At 42.4% G+C, this 20,400-nt stretch overlaps 1 protein-coding gene across 1 annotated transcript in view; it reads left to right on the top strand.

The window, feature by feature from the left end:
* Myo3b (myosin IIIB) overlaps nt 1-20,400 on the top strand; it is a 417,836-nt gene that overhangs the window by 204,301 nt on the left and 193,135 nt on the right. Inside the window, exons 12-21 of the mRNA XM_013518810.1 lie at nt 826-942; nt 2,082-2,186; nt 3,763-3,846; nt 4,716-4,918; nt 7,465-7,563; nt 7,888-8,002; nt 15,300-15,426; nt 16,453-16,663; nt 17,416-17,563; nt 19,732-19,885. Coding sequence (XP_013374264.1) covers nt 826-942; nt 2,082-2,186; nt 3,763-3,846; nt 4,716-4,918; nt 7,465-7,563; nt 7,888-8,002; nt 15,300-15,426; nt 16,453-16,663; nt 17,416-17,563; nt 19,732-19,885 — 1,363 coding nt within the window. The remainder of the gene's footprint in view (nt 1-825; nt 943-2,081; nt 2,187-3,762; nt 3,847-4,715; nt 4,919-7,464; nt 7,564-7,887; nt 8,003-15,299; nt 15,427-16,452; nt 16,664-17,415; nt 17,564-19,731; nt 19,886-20,400) is intronic.

Below are 20,400 nucleotides of genomic sequence, written 5' to 3'. Positions count from 1 at the left end.
CCCTGGGGTGAAGAGAAGGGATTTGGATTTTTCTAAGAAAGCTTTGTTTATCATAGGCCTTCATGATGGTTCTATCCACTGAAATTAATTTCCATTTAATAAAAAGTTGCATTTAACTATTAAGATAGTTGTTTGTTCTTCATAAAGGGAAACTACATTTAGCAAAGTCATGAAGTTATATACTCATGTTCTAAATCTCAAAACTGTAATAATGCCTTTTTAACATATGCATGGTTAATGGAGCCTTTAATTGCACTGGACCTGCTTTTGCTGAGTCTGACTCTGGGGACCTCTAACGTCAACTCTTCCACCACTAACGTGTGATACCAAAATGCTGCAATTCAGATTCCTACCACATAGATTTTACGTGCAACAATTTGAGAAATGAAATAGCTATTTTTTCTGTGCTTTGTTAGGAATCGCCTAGTAAATCAAATTCTAAATAGAACTTTTTTCCATAGCTGGAGATTTAGCTCAGCGACAAAGTGTCTGCCTGGCAAGCACAAGGGCATGAGTTCGATTCCTGGTACTGGAAGAAAAATTTAAAAAAAAAAACACTTTTTTTCCCCCCAATAACAAGTAAAATCTTGGTTGGATATCTCTGTGTCCCTAACCACATCCTAATTCTTCTAGCATATTTCTATTCTTAATTCTTTCAAGGCAAATATCTGAATCATTTCAGAAAATGAAGATCATTGTGTGATTTAAATGGATACTTTAGTCTTTTAGAGAAAATATTCTTGCAAGAATAAATCTGTTGTTTTTAGAAACTCCACCTTGATTGAATACAGTGTTTTCTCTCCATGCCATTTATCCTCTCCTTAGGATACAATTATTCATCAGTTGCAGAAACGTTATGCAGACTTGCTGATTTACACATATGTTGGAGACATCCTAATAGCCTTAAACCCTTTCCAGAATCTCAGCATATATTCCCCACAGGTAAGGGAGACTTTAAGAGCATATTGCTCCTTAATGGAAAATTAAAACTCACAAAGGATGGGCTGGGGTGCAGCTCAGCAATAGAGTGTTTGCCTAGCATCCACACAGCCCTGGATTCCATCCCCAGCACTGGAAAAGGAATCACTTGGGCAAATGAAGATGTGCTAATGAAACCCACATCACTCTAAGGGTGTATACCCCAAGCTACAGATAAGAATGCAAAACAAATGGAGATTTTACCTTTGGAGAGTGTCTTGGTTACCTTTCTCTCATTGCTGAGACAAAATACCCAACGCTCAAAATTAAGGAAGGAAAGGTTTATTTAGCTCTTACAGTGTGTGGAGTTTTCAGTCCACACTCGGCTGGCTCCGAGGCAGAGTGGCACATGGCAGAGGGCAAGTGTTCATGGTGGCAGAAAACAGCAAAGCAACAAGAGCAAAAGGGAGGAGTAGCAGAGAAGAGCAAGCCTCTTTCCCTCTCTTACACTGTAAGCAGGCTACCCCCACTCAGGGGGTGTGTAGCACTCACATAATCTCCATGCCCTCCTCTCGCACAGGCTCAGGATGAATACAAAGTAAGCACCCTGGTTCCCCGCTGAGTCACATAGTTAACCTCAAATTGACACAATAAACAACATCTCTGATGGTAAGGGCATATTCTTCTTACCCCAAGATGCTGAACCGCTGAGTCACTTAGGCAAACCTGTAGACACCCCAAGTTGACACAATGTATCAACTATAACAGAGAGTAACTTTTTCAAGCAAGGTGCAATAATAATAGCTAAAATTGTTGAGTGCTAAAAAAAAAAAAAAAATTGTTGAGTGCTTACTGTACACCAGGCACTGGATTATGTCACTCCTCACAACTCTGTGAGGCAGGCACCATTATTAAACCGATTTGGTAGACAAGGAGACTTAACAAAGAGAAGTTAACACCCTTGCGCCAGCTCAACAAGCCAATAAATGCAGGGCTACAATTTGAACTCTGGCCAGCAGATTCCAAGACAGAGCCATCTGAGGAGGCCACAGTCCCCTAACAAGTGATAAAACCCTGGTTGCCTGGGCAACAGATTGTGAGAGCTTTAGATGGTCTAGTGGAGAATCAGAATCTTCCTTTAAATTAGTTATCTTTTCCTTCAGTTTTCCAGGCTGTATCATGGGGTGAGACGCGCCTCCAATCCCCCCCACATATTTGCATCGGCAGATGCTGCTTACCAGTGCTTGGTTACTTTCAGCAAAGACCAGGTAGGGACTCACCTTCCTTTCTTACCAAGTCACTTGTAAGACATCTTTCATCTTCCTCTTCAACATCTAAGGCTTCCTGAAACCTTTCTAGTGCAATTGCCCAAGGAAATGGGAAATGAAATTGCAGCTCCGAGCACACAAAACGCTGATAAAGCCATAGTAGCAGGAGAAGAAGAAATCCCTTTACAAGAAACACCAAGAGCACTCACTTGCTCTCATAAAATGTAATAAAGGTATTTCCAATATGAATATAATGAGGACATAGAGCAAGCACTATCTGATTGCATGGCAATGATTACAATAAAAACTGGATGCAGAACTGTACGAATGAAATTCCTTTCCATTAATGTCTCAGTATTTTCATGAGTTGATCTTTATATATGAAAATTTAGCCAGGTGTGGTGGTGTGCGCCTGTAACTCTCATGCTTGGGAGGCTGAGGACGGAGGATCACTGTGAGATTGAGGCCAGCCTGAGCTACAAAGTGAGTTCAAGACCAGCCTGAACTGTATAATGAGACGTTGTTTCAAAAAGACAAAAAAAAAAAAAAAAATTTCATACTTGTGTTGGTAGTGATGTTGCCCCACTGTTTAGCTGCTGAGAGAATAAACCTCAAACTCAGTGTTAGTGAGACACGAAGTTACACATTTTAACTTTTTAGACTTCCCTTTCACAATGGTGGCATCCTACCTTTGATGTCAATAGATTTATTTTCTGTTTCTTTATTCTGTGTGCAATGCAGGTCATCCAATTTGGTGAGTAGGCTTTCAGAGAGTATCACCATGTGTCTATTTCTTGAGACCTGTGAAATCCAAACTTTTGGGCTTATTGAGGTATAAATAAAATTTTAACAATGCACCTTGTGAAACAGAACACCTGGATTCATTGTAGGTTAGAAATTGGGCTTCTCCAGGTTCTTACTCATCTCAAGGACCTGTGAAACATTGACAGGTTTCTCAGAAAAGAAGTAAATGGAGAGAGAAAATGTGGTTTTCAAGTTGAGAAGTTGCCCCATCGTGTTGTCCTTCTTCTGGACACCAAATATTGCATGTTTTCTGACAATAACCAATTCTTCAAGTCTCTGACAGCTGATCTCCTATAATTCAATTCACTGCTGACCCTAAGAGAATACATATTGCTAGAGTCCTTAGCAAAGTAATTTGGTAGTACTTATCAAATTTACAAATATCTTTACCTTTTGATCTAACATCCCCACTTCTTGGAATTCATTCTGCAATGAACCTGCATATAGATATAATGATCCATATATCTCCATATAGTATATCTGCATATAAAAAGAACCACTTACGTATAGCATTATTCACTGTAATATTGTTTGACAAAAGAAAAACTTCAAGTATCCATCAGTAAATAGATTATAGTACAACTGCACCTGTACCAGGGAGTGAAGAAGTTCTCTGTGTACCGAAACAGAAAGAGTCTGAGGGTGAATTTCTTGCTTAATGAAAAATTAAGGTGTCCAGTACAGGCTGTTCTATGAAAGCCATAGCTGAATGCCCAGTGATTTCTGTGCCAAGAACTGTTCCATTGACACTGCATTCCATTTTCTGTGTCAGTGCATTGTTATCAGCGGGGAAAGTGGCTCGGGGAAGACAGAAAGCGCCCACCTGATTGTTCAGCATCTGACTTTCTTGGGAAAGGTACTGACCTACCTGTTTTGCGTATCATGGCTAGAAGTTTCCACAGAGCAACTGCATATTTTATAAATGATGGAAGTATTGTTTTTGAGAAGGGGCTCCATAAAAACATTTTATCGTTGTTATGTTTGCCTCCTGAGGGCTAGACCTCTTAAGATGTCGGTGTGCCATCCTTATTTCATGTAGTGAGGAAAACAATGCCAGCGTGAATTTACTAGATTATTGCCAATTAATTTTTCATGTTTTCAGTGTAATGGAAGCGTTTAGCCATTCAGTGGTAAAAGTGGTTAAACACTGTGAACAGGGTCAGGCAGAGCTGCTATGGAGAGTGAGGGGTGGAAAATGGAAATCTCTGAGTACAAGGTAAAGGAAATGAACATTTCCATTTTAGCAAACAGACACTGAAGGAATGAGTGCAAATTCAGTCTAGTAGTTACTTCTACTCAGACTTAGTGTATTACATGATCAGGAAAATTTAAGGAATACATTTTATAGACGAGAATGACTGAGAAAGTGATGAAATCTGTCCATATAAAAATCTTTCTCACCAGGGATATAGCTCAGTGGCACAGCGCCTGCCTGGCAAGTGCAAGGTCTTGAGTTCAATTCCCGGTACCAAAACTACTTCATATTTTACCTGTCAAGGACTTCAAATGAAGTGCAGCAAGGTTTAAAAACTGCTGCCATGATCTACCTGTATCTGATTCCTACACACCTGGTGAATTGCCCATTTGACGCCCAGTGGATGCTAATTTCCCCCAATAGAGAAGGGAAAGGACACTGTGAACATGGGTGCAAGGTGGGCAATGCTCGGCATTGTTGCTGGGGTCACCTTTCACGGGCATCTCTTGACTGTTCTCTGTTTGGCACAGGCCGACAATCAGACCTTGCGAGAGAAAATTCTGCAAGTCAACTCCCTGGTGGAGGCCTTTGGGAACGCATGCACGGCAATCAATGACAACTCAAGCCGTTTTGGAAAATATCTGGAAATGATGTTTACACCAACTGGAGCTGTGATGGGGGCAAGAATCTCTGAATATCTCCTTGAAAAATCCAGAGTCATAAAACAGGCAGTGTAAGCATACTGCCCCATCACTTTTTGCCCTGCATTATAAACTTGGAGGCTTTGGCAAGTTCCATGGTTCCATTTGCATCCTTGTCCTTTAGCATTTCCCCTCCCCCTATCTCCAGGCTCCCCAAGAGCAAGGAATTATTTAACAAAGGTCCCTGGGAGTTTTTATCTAAAAGCTGTTATAGGCCAGAGTACAAAGTGCTGGGCTCGGGGGTGTTTTTGGAATAGATACGCTAGTTCCTCTGACTTGATTGATCAGGTAGAATTTAACAGTCTTGCAGATCCTCTCAAAAAATCATTGACTCTCTTAAATTTGAACTTATCTATAAAAACCATCTAGAATATTCAACATGTTAACTTTTCCTAGATGAAGAGAAAAAAAAACAAAATTATTCTGTTTTAAGAAGAACTGTATATTGATAGGTAACAATAATTGATAGTGTGGGCTTTGCTGTGGGTTTAATACTGGCTCCGGTGCTGTGTGACCTTGGATGTGACATAGACCGGTTCTGTGCTGACTTCAGGGGTATGTTATAAGGATCAGTGAGTTCATTTACATAAAACCACTGAAAAGAATGTCTGGTGTGGTGCCCTCTATCAGAGTGTGAGCCATTCGTCCTATTTCACTGCCCCTGCAGGACACCAGAGTTCCTTGGGAACATGGTTCCATACACACAGCCACACATTACTTGGTACCTGCCATATGCTGGAGTTTCAAGAGGAAGCAAGATAGACAAGGTGCCTGAATTCACAGAACTTAGAGTATGGTGGCTCAGGAGAGACAGGAAGGTTGCCTTGTAAAAAGAACAAATGAAATGTAGGGGAAATGTGTGAAGTGCCAGGAAGCAATGTAAGGTGGTAGAAAGGTGAAAGAGGAGAAGAGAAGAGGAGAGGGGTGGAGAGGAGAGGGGATGAGAGGAGAGGAGAGGAGAGGAGAGAAGAGAAGAGAAGAGAAGAGAAGAGAAGAGAAGAGAAAGAAGAGAAGAGAGAGAAAGAAGAAAAGAGAAGAGAAGAGAAGAGAAGAGAAAGAAGAGAAGAGAGAGAAGAGCAGAGCAGAGCCATGACCTAGTGCAGGAGGAAAGAGGGCCTTCCCAGGTAGACATTTAATCTGAGATCCAAGGACAGAGACAAGTCAGCCAACAAAGTGGGACAGGAGTGAGGAGTGAAAGAGCGGCATAGATGAGACTGGGACTAGGCCCTACAGAGCTTTGGAGCCAGGCTGAGGATTTCACACCTTTTTCCAAGGACACAGGAAGCTGTGGGACATGGGAGTCACCCAACCCTAAATGCATTTGGAGATGCTTCTTGGGCCAGCGGAGAGAACATTGTGCCAGCATCACCGAGAGGCTGTCATTGAGTCCATGGGAGAGAGCGAGCACATTGGCCTGGTTAAGGTGGTAGAGCAGAGAGGAAGAGAGGTGGACGAGTCTGGGGCTACTGGGCGCACAGACTCCATAGGCCCAGGTTGGCTTAGGAACCAGGTGCGGGAGTGTAGCTCAGCGGTCGAGCACTTGCTTGTCCAGCATGTTCAAGGACTTGGCTTGTATCCCAGCACTGCCCCTACCATGCATTTACAGTGTCCTCCCATGGTAGAGACTGGCAAGAACTTTAAACAAATGAGTGAAAAGATCAGCAAGAGGGGCTTACACGTCCCTGCCATTCCTCACACATTTGTTCTCTCAACTAAAAATTGATCTCTTACTAAACTTTATTTTTATTTTGTAAAACTAAATTTTACTGTATATATTTAAGGGATATTGTATGACGCTATGGATGTGAAGGGATGTTTAGGGATACAGATAGATAGTAAGAAAAGTTTCTGTTCAAGCATCATAAGCTAACACTGCTGCATAGCCCAGGCACCTATCTGCAAGCACCTGACCAGAAGGACATTGGCCACGGTGGTCTAAGAGGTAGAAGCAGGAGACCAGGGGGACTGAGGGGTGACACTTTGGTACCTGAAAGTCAAGACCTCGGGTATGAACTAATTCCACTCCCTAGCCTGCTGTACAGCCTGCAAGTCACTTCCTGCCTGGGGCTCAGGGCAGTAGGAGGTGACTTGGCCGATGCCTTCATGGTCTCCGAAGCAGCAGGAATTATAAACAGAGGCTTGTGGCCCAGGTAATGGCTGTGGCACTGCAATGGAAGGATCTCTAATATGTGTAACCTGAACTGTTACCTGTTCCAGTCTCTAAAACCTCCTTTTGGGCCTGGGGATTTAGCTTAGCGGCACAGCGCCTGCCTGGCAAGCACAAGGTCGTGAGTTCAATTCCCGGTACTGGAAAAAAACTGGAAAAAAAAAAATAGTCTAAAGCCACCTTCTGCTCGCAGTAAAGATAAGTGTATTTAATAATGTAAATTATGCCAATTATTATATGAATCTTATCACTATTACTGTTCTATAATTGGGATGAAGCATATTTAATTGCCCAAAAGTGTAGATTTTCTATGAAATAATATTTTTGCACAGAAAGGAAATGATATAAATTACTTCAGAGTGGAGAGACCCAGAAGGTGACATTAATAAAGTATCTTCCTTTTTTCCTCAGGGGAGAGAAAAATTTTCACATATTTTACTACATTTATGCTGGTCTTTATCACCAAGAGAAACTTTCTGAATTCAGACTTCCTGAGGAAAAGCCTCCTAGGTAAGTGTCAGGAGGTTTGCTTCTTAATTTTGAATGAATGGGCATTTCACAGTTGACAAATTCAGAAGTAAATGGAGCTGTTTTCCTAACTAGAAGCTCATAGTCTATTCAGCTTAAATAGGCAGGATAAGATGGCAGGAATCACATCTCCCATTTGCGTTTTCTGGAATGTTCAAAAACTTGACTGCGTCCTTTTTATTCAGCCACGGTTGCACTATTGTTGCCCCATCCATCCAGAATCAAACTGTAAAAGAGCAGAAATGGCACCTGTCCTGGCATTTGAGGTGCTATTTCCAAGCCAACGGTCACTGTGTTTGGTGATAGGTACATAGCTGATGGAACCGGGAGAGTCATGCAGGACATAACCTCCAAGGAATCTTACAGAAGACAATTCGAAGCAATTCAGCATTGCTTCAGGATTATAGGGTTCACTGAGAAGGTAAGTGGTTGTCAAGAGAGAAAGAAATTCATATGTTAATATTCTTGAATGTGATGGAAGATGTGGATATTCTAACTCGGGGCAGAATATGTACAGAAATATTTGTGTGTGTGTGTGGTACTGGGTTTGAACCCAGGGCCTTCGCAGTGAGCTACACCCTCAGTCCTTTTTTATTTTTTATTTTGAGACAGGTTAATTGAAACTCAAATTTGCTGTTCTCCTGCCTCAGCCTTCCAGAAGCTGGTGAATATGTACTTTTCAAATGCCTCGTTGGTGCTATAACAACATCTTGCTATTCAAAGTGTGGTCCAAGGATCAGAAACTCTGTCACTGCCTGAAAGCTTGTTTGAAATACAGATTCTCAGGTCCATCCAAGAATGACGGAAAACAGAATACACCTTGTAGAAAGGTGTTCAGGCAAACATAAAGTAGCAGTGCTATTGTAGGGATCGTGAAATGATGCATTAGTATCAATTCACTATGCCTATAAGTGACAAACACCCAAACAATACTGTCCTTTTCCGAGTTGGGTTCCAGCCACTAAGCTGAATTGTGTATAGGAGTACAGGAGTCCGTAGGTTATGCCCAGCCCATAGAAATATATTATCGCAAGTAGCTCTTTGTGCATCAAGACAAATTAATTGAGCCCTTCGACTTTCATCCAGTCACTTCGTTCTTCATGTCCACAGTTGCGCACTATAGCTCCAAATATTACACTACCTTCGTCATACTAGATGCAGGCTGACTATTAAATACACACTTAGGATGACAGACAGTATTTATAACCCTTGACTCATATATCATTCTGTGGCACCTTGTGTCATAGTTTCTGGGCTTCATGCCATCAATTTTGCAAAACATATAGTTTCTTTGGCTTTTCCAACAAAGGGGGTGAATGATTAGGAGGTAGGTAAGAGTGTTAAATCTTAAGGAATTAGATTAAAAGCACTCCAGTTACCTTGGGACAGCCACTCTAGGTAAAGAATTGCTTCTGAAATTCAGAGTTTAGCTAGCCTTTCCCTCCCCAGTGCGGTTGATTTTAGTCATAATAATACCTTTCTTTTTTCTAGCCAGCTATACCTTTTCCCTATTGGCCTCCCACAGATTTTCAACTGATAGACTGTGGAAAATCCCAAAGGTCAGATAAAAATAGAAATATATTTCCCTTGGCTCCTTAGAGGAGAGCAATTAAACAGGTTCCAGCACTGTTAAAAGACCTTTATGGTTATTACCCTACAGAGCATTTATCAAATGTGTCACCAGAAGAGTCAAAGCATGGTAGGGATGGCAATAGAGCCATTCAAAGTTACTTGGGTTATGCCAGAGCGTTCAGGGTGTGCTTCCTTAATCGTGCATGAGAGTCATAGTGAAATCAGGCCATAGGCTTGATGATATTTTGCTTTCAGTGAAAACAAAGATGGTTAATAGAATCCTGTGAAGAGACTGCACCAAGCTCTAGAAGAAAGCATACAGTGGTGCTATTCTAGCTATAAAAATATACCACTAGGATTAGTAAAACAGATACGATCCATTTTAAGATAAAATCAAAAACAGAATAAATTAAATATGTTAAGTACATGTCTTTGAAGTAAGCTATCCCTAACCCTTGTGGGGAAAAAATACAGTATAAATGAATGAATGATTGAACAAAGAATATGAAAGGAAAGAAAGGAAAATGTTGGTGAAGATTCCTCATTTGTGCCTGATCTGGACTGTTTAATGACTAACCAGAGCATGTGGTATATCTGTGTGTGTATCTTCACTGCGTCCAACCTTAATTCACACTGGAAATAAACCAGTGTGTGTTGGTTAGCAACCTTAGAAATGGAATGAAGAGTCTGGGTCTTGTCTTTCTGATCCTACATTTTGTGCTTATTTCTCAGCAGACAACCTGTTTTGCTGGGCTAACTTGGTTTCCTTTGTGTTTATAAACACAGGAATGTGACTAAATTCAGAAAGATTTGGTTGAAGTCAGGCAGCAGATGCCATGTGGCTGATGTGACAGAACTTTCTCTTAAGCTTTTCTGACAGACATTTCTACACAGAGCTGAAATGAACTGATCAATTCAATCAAAATTTACTCCTCCTGCCCTTTCTTAGAAGATCACTAATTCCTTGCAGGGATCCTTTTAAGTTTTCCTCAAACCTGTCCAGGAAAATTATGAGTAGCAACTTTAGTATGGACTCAGAGGATGATTTTAATCCTAAAATACCAGCTAAATGTATCTAAAATGATACTTAACTCTGAGTTTACTATAAAGAAATTTTGCTAGTGACAGAGACTTCCAGTAATGATGATGGCTCCGTGCAAGGCGTTTAAGGGATTATACGAAAACACTCCTGTGAAGATCAGTATTTTTCAACTTCTATGTGTGGAGTTAAACCATACTGATTTTGTTTAATATTATGCTTGTTTTGCAGACATAGGACTTGTATATGAAATAAATCAAATTTTAAAAGACATGTTTAATACTATATAAGAACTATTCAATGAAATACTACTGTGCAATAAAGAAGAGTAAATCTGAGTCATTTGTAGGAAGATGGATGTACCATAAAACCATAATGTTAAGTGAAATAAATCAGACACACAAGTTTAAAAATCACATGATATCTTATACGAGAAATCCAGCACATAAGTAATTGAAGGGCAAAATAAAAGGTAACAGCAAACAGAGAGTAGATGTTTTTGCAATGGGAAGAGGTTCAAGAGATAGAGAGAGGGGGCAGGAGGGGAGGGGGTTCACAAGAGAATGAGGATGTATTATGTACATGTGATAGTCACCATGTGCTGAAGAATGTAGACATTGTGTACTGAAAATATGTACTAATGAAAATCTGAAAGAAAAGAGAGGGAAAAAACTTTTGGTAAATGATCTATACGATGATCGAGATTGGACACCCTGTGGATCCATAGATGCAGAGGCAAGGGAGAAGTTCAGGGCAAAATTTATTTTTTTCCTTAAAATAGATTATTAATCAGAGTGCTGCTAGAAGAAGCTTTATATGCTAAACTATAACTAGAGAGTCTTGAGGATTTTCAGTGCCTTCAACACAGACAATAGGATATCACTGACATTTTTTTTTTTGTATATAGTGAGGACTGAACCTGGCTCTACTACTGAGCTACATCCCCAGGGCTTTTTGTTTTACTTTTTGAGGTAGGGTTCCACTAAGTCACACAGGCTAGCCTCAAAGTTGGATTCTCTTGCCTCAGCCTCCCAAGTAGCTGGGATTACAGATTGTGTCATTGTGCACAGTACCACTGACTTTTAAGATACCAGATGTTGTGAACCTCTGTGGATGAGGGAGAAAGATGCTGGAATAGGGTTTGTGGTGAGACACCTTCAGCTGGTCCTGATGCAGTGCTGAGAGCAGAACAGGTATAAAACTGGAGACCTCCAGAGGAGAAAGAAGGTGTGGTGAGATTGGAAGGGGAGGTAAACTCCTGGGGGTTGAGGAGTGAGAGGGACCCGAGATACCTACAAACCAGACCAGGAGGGGTTTCAGCGAATCGGCCTCAGGTTCTTCTTAAATTTCAACTTGGCCCCAACATTATCTAGGACATGCCTACAGCAGAAGAGAAATGCCTCTGAGAAAGAGAGAAGAACCAAGCCATGCATCTTGCAGTGGGCTTTGGCAGATTTGTGAGGAGATTGCATTCACCCTCATCAGCAGTAGACACATTTGACCCAGATGGAGACTTGTCAGTCTTCTGGATAATATTTTGTATTCTGAATGAGTTTATTTCACTTTATATAGAAAGTTGGAAACCAATAGGAAGTGAAAAGACATGGCAACATTGAAAGAGTCTATAGAAAAGAAAGAAGTGCTTCACTGATGGTGAGAATAAAGGAATCACGTTGGGGAATAGGGGAGTGCGAGAGGGCTAATAACTCCTGGTGAGGAAGTGTCAAACACTGTCTCTCTACCCCCTCTCCCGGAATCAAGGAAGGCACCCATGCTGCCTTTAGCTTCAGTGATTCACACTGTGTTTGAAGGTAGAAGTTTAACTGAAGGTCCTACATTTAGTGCTCCACTTTTGTTGGTGGCCTGGGCGCTATGCTGAAGAGGGTGTTTCTGGAGAAGCAGCAGGGTGAAGTGCTGGTCTCAAGGGCATGGTCATTAACAACCATTTTCTTCTCTGGATGCTCCCAGTTGCGAATAGCCTAGAAACCTTATTTTGTGAGTGTCTTGATTACTTTTTTCTCGCTGCTGGGACAAAATACCTGACTCCCAAAATTAAGGAAGGAAAGGTTTATTTTGCTTACAGTTTGTGGAGGTTTCAGTCCGTACTTGGCAGAATATAAGGCAGAGTGGCGCATGGCGGAGAGATGCAGCTCAGGGCGGCAGAACACAGCAAAGTCAACAAAAACACAAAAGCCAGGAATGGCCTCAAGCACTCTTTTCCTCTCCCTTACATATGCAAACTATCCACCCCAGGGCGGGTGTAGCTCTCACACTTCAATCAACTCTAAAAGCCTGCCCCGTGGTCGCATGAGGCTTTGGGGGGACACATAGACAAACCATAACAGTGAGGTTCTGTGGCTTGTGCCCTAATACACGATGGGGCTGTGTGTGTTTTAGTCAGAGGAATACATTTTTTCCCTACGAGTGAGGAAAGTTTCAGATACCCTCCAGAGATAGCTGGAAACAGGTGCAGCCCATGCAGAACTCACTGCCAGGCGGTATCTGCTTCACCCTCTCGGATCTGTCTGCCTGGGGAGGGGCTTGATGCATTCAGCAAGCCTCGCACTGTGTTGATCAAGGTAATGAGGTGCTGTCATGGTAAATCCAGGCGAGCCTCAGAAAACTCATTTGGTAGATGTTCTCCTTAGCCACTTTTAAGTTGTGTGATTAAACAGTGATTCTTGAAGTTAGAAACATGACATCTTGCCCTTGATTTAGAAGCTGAAGAACAATATTTATCTGCAGTGGAAGCTCTTCTTAAAATCCTTATTTGTCTTTGTAGCATTACCAGGTAGCCAGTAGGTGTCACTGTTCCCACCTGCGTTCCCTGTTCAGCTTTCCTGACACTGTTTAAAGAAGGCTCAATTTGGGGGCAGTGCTTTCTCAGGAGTTTAACCACAGCTCCTGTTAGTTTGCTGCTGTGTAGTACTAAATCAAATAACAGGCCAAAGTATTTTTGTGGAAGTATCTTTCTCTATCTATAAGAATAAAAGGCAGTAATTTCCTGGCTAGATATTTCACTGTTTCACATATAGAATATATAATTTTCTTTTTCTCCACTGGGGATTGAACCCAGGGGTTCACCAGCACATGCTAAGCAAGTGCTCTGCCACTGAGCCACACCCCCAGCCCTTTCCGTTTTATTTTTGAGGCAGACTCCTCCTAAATTGCCCAGGGGAGGGGCTGGGGATTTAGCTCAGCGGCAAAAGCGCCTTACTGGCAAGCGCAAGGTCGTGAGTTCGGTTCCCGGTACCAGAGAAAAAACAAAAAAACAAAACTAAACTAAATTGCCCAGGGGAGCCTTGAACTTGGGATCCTCCTGCCTCCACGGTTGTGCACCACCACATCCAGCTCAGAATATGCACATATTTAAAAAGTAATAGACTTTGTTTTTAAAGCATTATGCTGCTTATATATTCAATTTTCAATATAAAAATAAGACTTAGGCAAGCTAAATTGCTTTTATTCACAATTCTCACATCAAATATGTGGAAACACCCCCACCCCAACAACTAACTCTCTGGCACCAGCTCAATGTCCTACAACTCAGTTCAATTCCGTCTACCTGGAGTTAGCATCAGATCCCACAGGAAGGGCTCGGTCCCACAAGACTGACCCCCTCAGACATCAAGCAGCAGGCTCAGGCCTCCTGTTCTCCTCACCCACACATTGTAAATTGGGGGTTACTATGACACTCTTTCTGGACTTGGTAATTTGTACAATGGCTGACAGAACTCAGGGAAGCATGTTACTTACAGTTACAGATTCATTATAAAGGACAAAACTAGAAGAGCCAAAAGGAAAAAATATGTAGGGCAACATATATGGTGAGGTGTTCTGCACTGCCGTCCCTCCGGGCATGCCACCCTCCCTGCACCTCTAGGTGGTGGCTCACATGGGAAACCTCTGAGTCCCATTGGTTGGTGATTTTCATGGCAGCTCTACTACATATGCACGATGATTAATTATTGGCCGTAGGTGATGAACTCAATCTCTGTCCCCTCTCCCCTGCCCAGAATTTGGTGGAGGGGGGTGCTGAAAGTTTCAGCCGTCTACTTACATGACTGGTTTCTCAACCAACCAGCACCCCCACCCTATTCACCTACCTAAAGGCCCCGGATAAACAGCTTTCTAGCATGAACTCAGGTGTGTTTGAAAGGTACTCATTGCCCTCAGCACTTAGACAGTTATAAGGATTTTAGAAGTTCTTGTGTCAGGAACTGGGGACAAAAGCCAAATATATATTTCTTATCATATTAGTTAGTTTCTAAAGAGCCTTCAAGATATTTCCTGACTTCATTCATAGCACAGACTCTATCTTGTAGCTTTGAGATGTTCTAGCCATCCATCAGTGTATGCTCTCTCAAATATTTCATGAAAACTATACTCAAAAGAGATGAAGGAGCCAGGCATGGTAGCACATGCCTATAATCCTAATATTCTGTGAGCTTGATGCAAAAGGACAGCAAATTCAAGTCCTGCCTGGAGACTTAGCAAGACCTGTCTCAAAATTACAATTAAAAAGGACTGGGGAAGTAGCTCAGTGTGAAGGCCCTAGAAGGTGGGAGACAGAGGGGTAGAGGAGAGGGGAGGGGAGGGGAGCAGCAGGGAGGGGAAGGGAGAAGAGAAGGAATACCTCTTCTCTTGCTTTGAAAATAAAAATACCTGAATTTGAGAGCTGGTATTAGATAAGGTAAAAGGCTAAAAAGTATAAAGGACAAAGAAGATAAGATCCCGCTTCTATTCCCACTCCCGGACAGAAGTTCAGGCTTCAGGGTGGCTCCACTCCTTGTGACCCATCATTGGTGCGAAGCCCCTTGTCACTGGTGTGTGTAAGGCCGGGCTGCTGGGAGCTCTGGCCAGCAATAAAGAGTGAAAATGAGGAGGCATGCTTGCTCCCATAAGGCCCACGCTACAAGAGACCCACATTTTTTTGCTTGAGCCATCGTTAAAACTTAGTTATGTAACACACATAGACTTGTGTATGTATCTAGAAAAAAGGAACAAATGGACTTGGTGGATAACTAGCAGGTTATGCCGTAGTTCTAGGCCCTGGTTGGTTTCATTGGCAGTGACCTTCCAACATGGTTCTTGGTGTCCTTTTCAGGAAGTCCACTCCGTGTACAGAATTCTGGCTGGGATTCTGAACATTGGGAACATTGAGTTCACAGCTATTTCTTCTCAGCACCAAACTGATAAGAGTGAGGTGCCTAATGCGGAAGCTTTGGAAAATGGTAATTACCAACTGTGTGTGTATTGGGTTGCTAAAGTACACGTACGTATTTCTTTATTTCCGTAGTTTTCAAAGAATCTGTAGCATATAATGCAGCTCTTGCCTGTCCATCTGTTGGATCTGGATGTTTTCACTAGTATTTCTAGAAGTTACTGTGGCTCATCAGTGTTGCTTCCACAAGCTGTAGATTGGGTATTCGGCAGAGAAGAATTCCATGGCTGTTGAGAATCCTCTGTACGTTTTTGGAAAAAATGCAGGAGGTTGATTTCACTGACTCAGCATCTGCAGGAGAGAAGGCAGGCGTCTGTTTGCTCCTAAAGTTTCCACCATCATTATGGTGGTGCAAACAATGAGAATCTTAGTTATAAAAAGCAAAGTGATTTAAATAGAGTAAAAACCTTTCTGTGTTGAACAATAGCACTTTAAAAAAAATCATCATTATAGCTATTTGTTCTGTAGTGAGCCAAGAGGTGAATTGTTTTACATGAGGTGGCAATTAAATTTTGTCTCTTACAACCAGAAAGCTTCCCTTCCAAAGAAGAACCACATTGGCAAAGCAGAAGGTATTCCCTTCTATTAATGAGCTGAATCAAAATTATTCAGTTATACCAAATGCCTGGGGCACCTCCTGAATAACTACCTAAGAACGGAACTCTGAATGAGCCCAGCTCTCTGGCTAGCTCTTGCCTAACCGAAATCATATTAATTCTCTACCAAGAATGGAATCAAACTGCTGCACTTTTTAGGGCCTTTATTATATTAATGGGCTTTACTTCATGACTAAGAGAAGAATCTTATCTGCAGCTATTACTCCACCATCCCTCCACATATTTTTTCATCAAATACTTGTGAAGAACCTTCAGATCAGTTTGACAGCTTCTTGGGTTTAGGGACCTTGCTTGTTTATTTCAATTTGAAGTGCCTAGGACAGAACCTGTCACATAGTAGATGTTGAATAAATGCTGGTTGAACAACAGAATGAAAGGATGGCCACATTCCCCTTATGTCATTTTATTCTTTGTTCCAGCTGCTTTTGTTCTCTGTATCAGCCCTGAAGAGCTGCAGGAGGCTCTCACGTCCCACTGTGTGGTCACCAGGGGTGAAACCATTGTCCGTGCCAACACTGTGGACAGAGCTGCAGACGTCCGAGATGCCATGTCCAAAGCCCTGTACGGGAGGCTCTTCAGCTGGATTGTGAATCGCATCAACACACTCTTGCAGCCAGACAGAAACATATGGCAAGTTCCCAGGGAAGCAGAGGTTCAGGAGGGCTGTCTTCAACGTGGTGTTCTTAGGGTTTGCAAGAGGAAGCGTTTGATCCTCCCTGGGGTTTTCTTTAGCACAGCTCTCAGCTTTCTCCTTGAAAAGACACACCAGGGTCCAGGAGAGCCAAAGTGTTTAGTACCTGAGAGGCAAGTGATTGATGACACTGCTCAAGTGGAGCAGTTAAGAGAGTAGGCGCGGTGAGGAGCTGGACAAACTGGGTCCACCCCATACTCTACAGCTTAATCAGCAGCGTGCTCTGAGTCACACGTTTCCATCTGTAAAATGAGGATCAAATGTCCTCCTCATGGTGATTTTAGAATCAAGTGAGATATTTCATGAAAAGCTCTAAAGCGTAATTTTCCCTCAGGTAAAATGCACTGCATTTTCCCCTTATGCATTAGAGGTTTTCTGCATCAGGAAGGAAGTGACATCACGCTGTAAACAAAGAGTGCTACCTCAGTTAAGCTTTGTGGGCAGGTAGATGGGAGAATGCAGATGTGACAGCCCCTGCATCTATTTTATGTAGGGGCTCCAAAGTGAGGTTTTAAATGATCCTAATATTCATATATATTTTTTTATACCCAAGGACCCAAACTGTCTCTCCTTGGAGGTGGTAGGACATGGCTTTCTCACCTGAGTTGATGGTCATTCAGGTGCATCTGTTCTCATCATCTTGCATGGATGATTCTTCCCCTAAAAATTTTTGTTTATTTCTCTCCTGCAGTAGTACAGACCATGGGATGAATGTGGGGATCTTGGATATTTTTGGATTTGAGAATTTTCAAAGAAATTCCTTTGAGCAGCTCTGCATAAACATTGCCAATGAGCAAATCCAGTACTATTTCAATCAGCATGTGTTTGCTCTTGAGCAGGTAAGAGTGGAATCTGAAGTTACTAAATCTAATGGGGAAAGGGTGTCACTAAACTGCCTGCAATTTGAAGTAAAAACCCCATTAGAGTAACAGGTAGAAGATTTGAGGGACCTGCTCTAGGGGCATATGCCTGTGATCTCAGCACTCTGAGAGGCTGAGGCAGGAGGATTACAAGTTTGAACCCAGCCTGGCAAACTTAGTGACTTAGGGGGTCCCTGTATCAAAATAAAAAATAAAGATGGCTGGGGATATAGCTCAGTGCAAAGGCCCTGAGTGTAATCTTCAGTTACCCCCCAAAAGACTATAGCAAATCCACTCGTGAGATGGTCATGTCAAAAATAAACAACCAGTTTCTGTTTCACAATATCTACTGTACGTTTATATTCTTATTTACATTTGGTGGGGGGAAATGAGAAAAGAAGGATAAAATGAAAACTGAGCTTTGTGAACAGGGAGGGAGAGGAGGTTTGAAAAGGGGACGGGAATGGGAAAGAAGAAAGAGGAAACAAGATATATCATATACAAATACACATTCCCTATAACGAGTGTGGTCATTATGCATACCTAAATGGTACCAATAAACTTAAAGTTAAAGAACAAAGTAACAACCAGTCTAAATTTACTCTGAAAAAAAGACCTCATAGTTTCTGGGGAACCGTATGTTGCCTCACTTCAGCGGAGCTGGTGCCGCACCAGTTCTTTACATCTTGCTTTGAGACTCACTCTTTCATGCATATTGCTCAAAATGCTTCATTCTCTTCTACTTTATCCCAACGAGTCTATGATGATGTGCAAAATGACACAGCATGTGCTGAATGGGGTTCTTAGCTCCTGCACTGGCCATGCTTATCTCCCCTGTCCTCTGTACCCACCCTCCCAGGAACCAGAGGGGCTTCTCCAAAAGGGAGCAACACAAGCTCTCGAATTTCTAGTAATGGAGGTCTCACCCACCTCGTCCCAGGGGTCAATGCAGGAGGGTAAGAAGCTGGTAGACCCAAGGACTAGAGGTCTTTGTCCTGCAGCATCAGAGCTCACATCACCCCAACCCTTATGTAAACCCCAAGACTTCTGTGTGAAGGAGATACAACAACTGACATTTGAACCCGGCTCTGTGGGTGCAGGGAGAGTTGTTTAAATGCAGCAGTAAAGACATACGAACTATTTAGAGGGACTAGATAAAGGCAAAAACACAGTGAAAATACTGTGCCAGTACTGGTTTTATCCCAGGGGCTGGTGAAATCTGGTATGCAATCCTCCCCCATCACCTTGCACAAAATTCTACCTTGTTTCTACAAAGTTCCTTCCAGCTGCACTTTTCTTAGTTTTCCTTCCCTAAATGATTCCCACAAGAAGAAAGATGTCTGCTTCGTAAGGTATATTTGCCACCAAAATAAAAAATTGTTTCCCTTTCCTACATGTCTTAGTTACTTTTTTCTGGTTGTGCAGACAAAATACCCAGCACCCAAAATTAAGGAAGGGAAGGTTTATTTAGCTCATGGCTTGTGGAGGTTTCAGTCCATAATCACCTGGCTCCAAGGCAGGGTGGCATGGCACAGGAGCACCCATCTAAGTCAGCCCAAGACAGCGAAAGCAGCAAGAGCACAAGCGGGGGAAGCAAGCCTCTTTTCCTCCCTTATATTGTATATTGGCTATCAGTTCACACCCACGCCATTTCCATGCCCTCCTCTTCCACAAGCTGAGGATGAATACAAAGTAAGGACCCTGGCTCCCTGCTGAGTCACACAGTTACCCTTCTAAACTTCTCAAGTTGATACAATGAACAACATCCTAGAGCAGGAAGGGCGCGTCCTTTTCACCGCAGGATGTAGAACTGCTGAGTTACTTAGTTAAGCTTCTAAACTCCACAAGTTGACACAATGTATCAACCATAAAACCCGCATGAGTTTCTAAATTATGAGTTTTCAAATCTGTGTTTAGGAGACCACCTTTGCTTGCACAAGCTGCCTATCACAGGCCCCCTGGAAGTCACACCTCACACCCAGCTTCAGCAGGGTGATCTACAGCTGATTTCTTTACTATGTATATAAACACACCCTGTTTTCTATATGCATTCAAGGTTGCCAGACCCAGAAAGTCTAGGCCAAAGTATTCTGGGGGTACCAAGATCAGTTTCAGGCTGGAGTGAGTCATAGTCCATTTCCCTCCAGATGGAATACCAGAATGAGGGTATCGATGCCATCCCTGTGGATTATGAGGACAATCGGCCACTCCTGGACATGTTCCTCCAGAAACCCCTGGGCCTGCTTGCACTTTTGGATGAGGAAAGTCAGTTTCCCCAAGCAACAGACCAGACGCTGGTTGGTAGGTACCTTCTTGGAAAAAAAAGGCACATAAAGTGGGAAAAGAACTGGGTTCCTGTCACCAAACGAATGTGTTTTAATGACTCTGTGTTGTGTAGTTTGGCTACCTGGTGGGTTGTAAAGTAGATCGAATTGTAATGTTCTGGTAGAATTTGTGTCTTCAAATCAACCTATCACCATCCCTGAGTCCTTCCACTTTTGTCATCTTCCCAGCCACCTGTAGCTAGTGCAGAAGCTCTCTGCAGTCTCCTCTTTGAGACTTCCATTTTCCCCTGTAGACATCCTGGCCAGTTTAATCTTCCTAAGCCACTTTTTCCTTCCATTGCTGGTGTCTGCAGGATGAAGAGAGGACAGCTCCTCCTGGCATCAGAGACCCCTCTTCTTTCCCCTTGACTCCACTTCCATCTGCAATCTTTAGTTTTACACTAGCAAGCATTGCTCCTGACCCAGACTACGAGAATCCTTGGGTGACAGGGCCCCCATCTTTGTGTCTCTTTAGTACTTAAGAGGGATCTC

The sequence above is a fragment of the Chinchilla lanigera genome, unplaced genomic scaffold (assembly GCF_000276665.1).
Source record: "Chinchilla lanigera isolate Chin_1 unplaced genomic scaffold, ChiLan1.0 scaffold00048, whole genome shotgun sequence".
Taxonomy (NCBI): Eukaryota; Metazoa; Chordata; class Mammalia; order Rodentia; family Chinchillidae; genus Chinchilla; species Chinchilla lanigera.
This window is presented reverse-complemented; position numbering and strand designations above follow the sequence as displayed.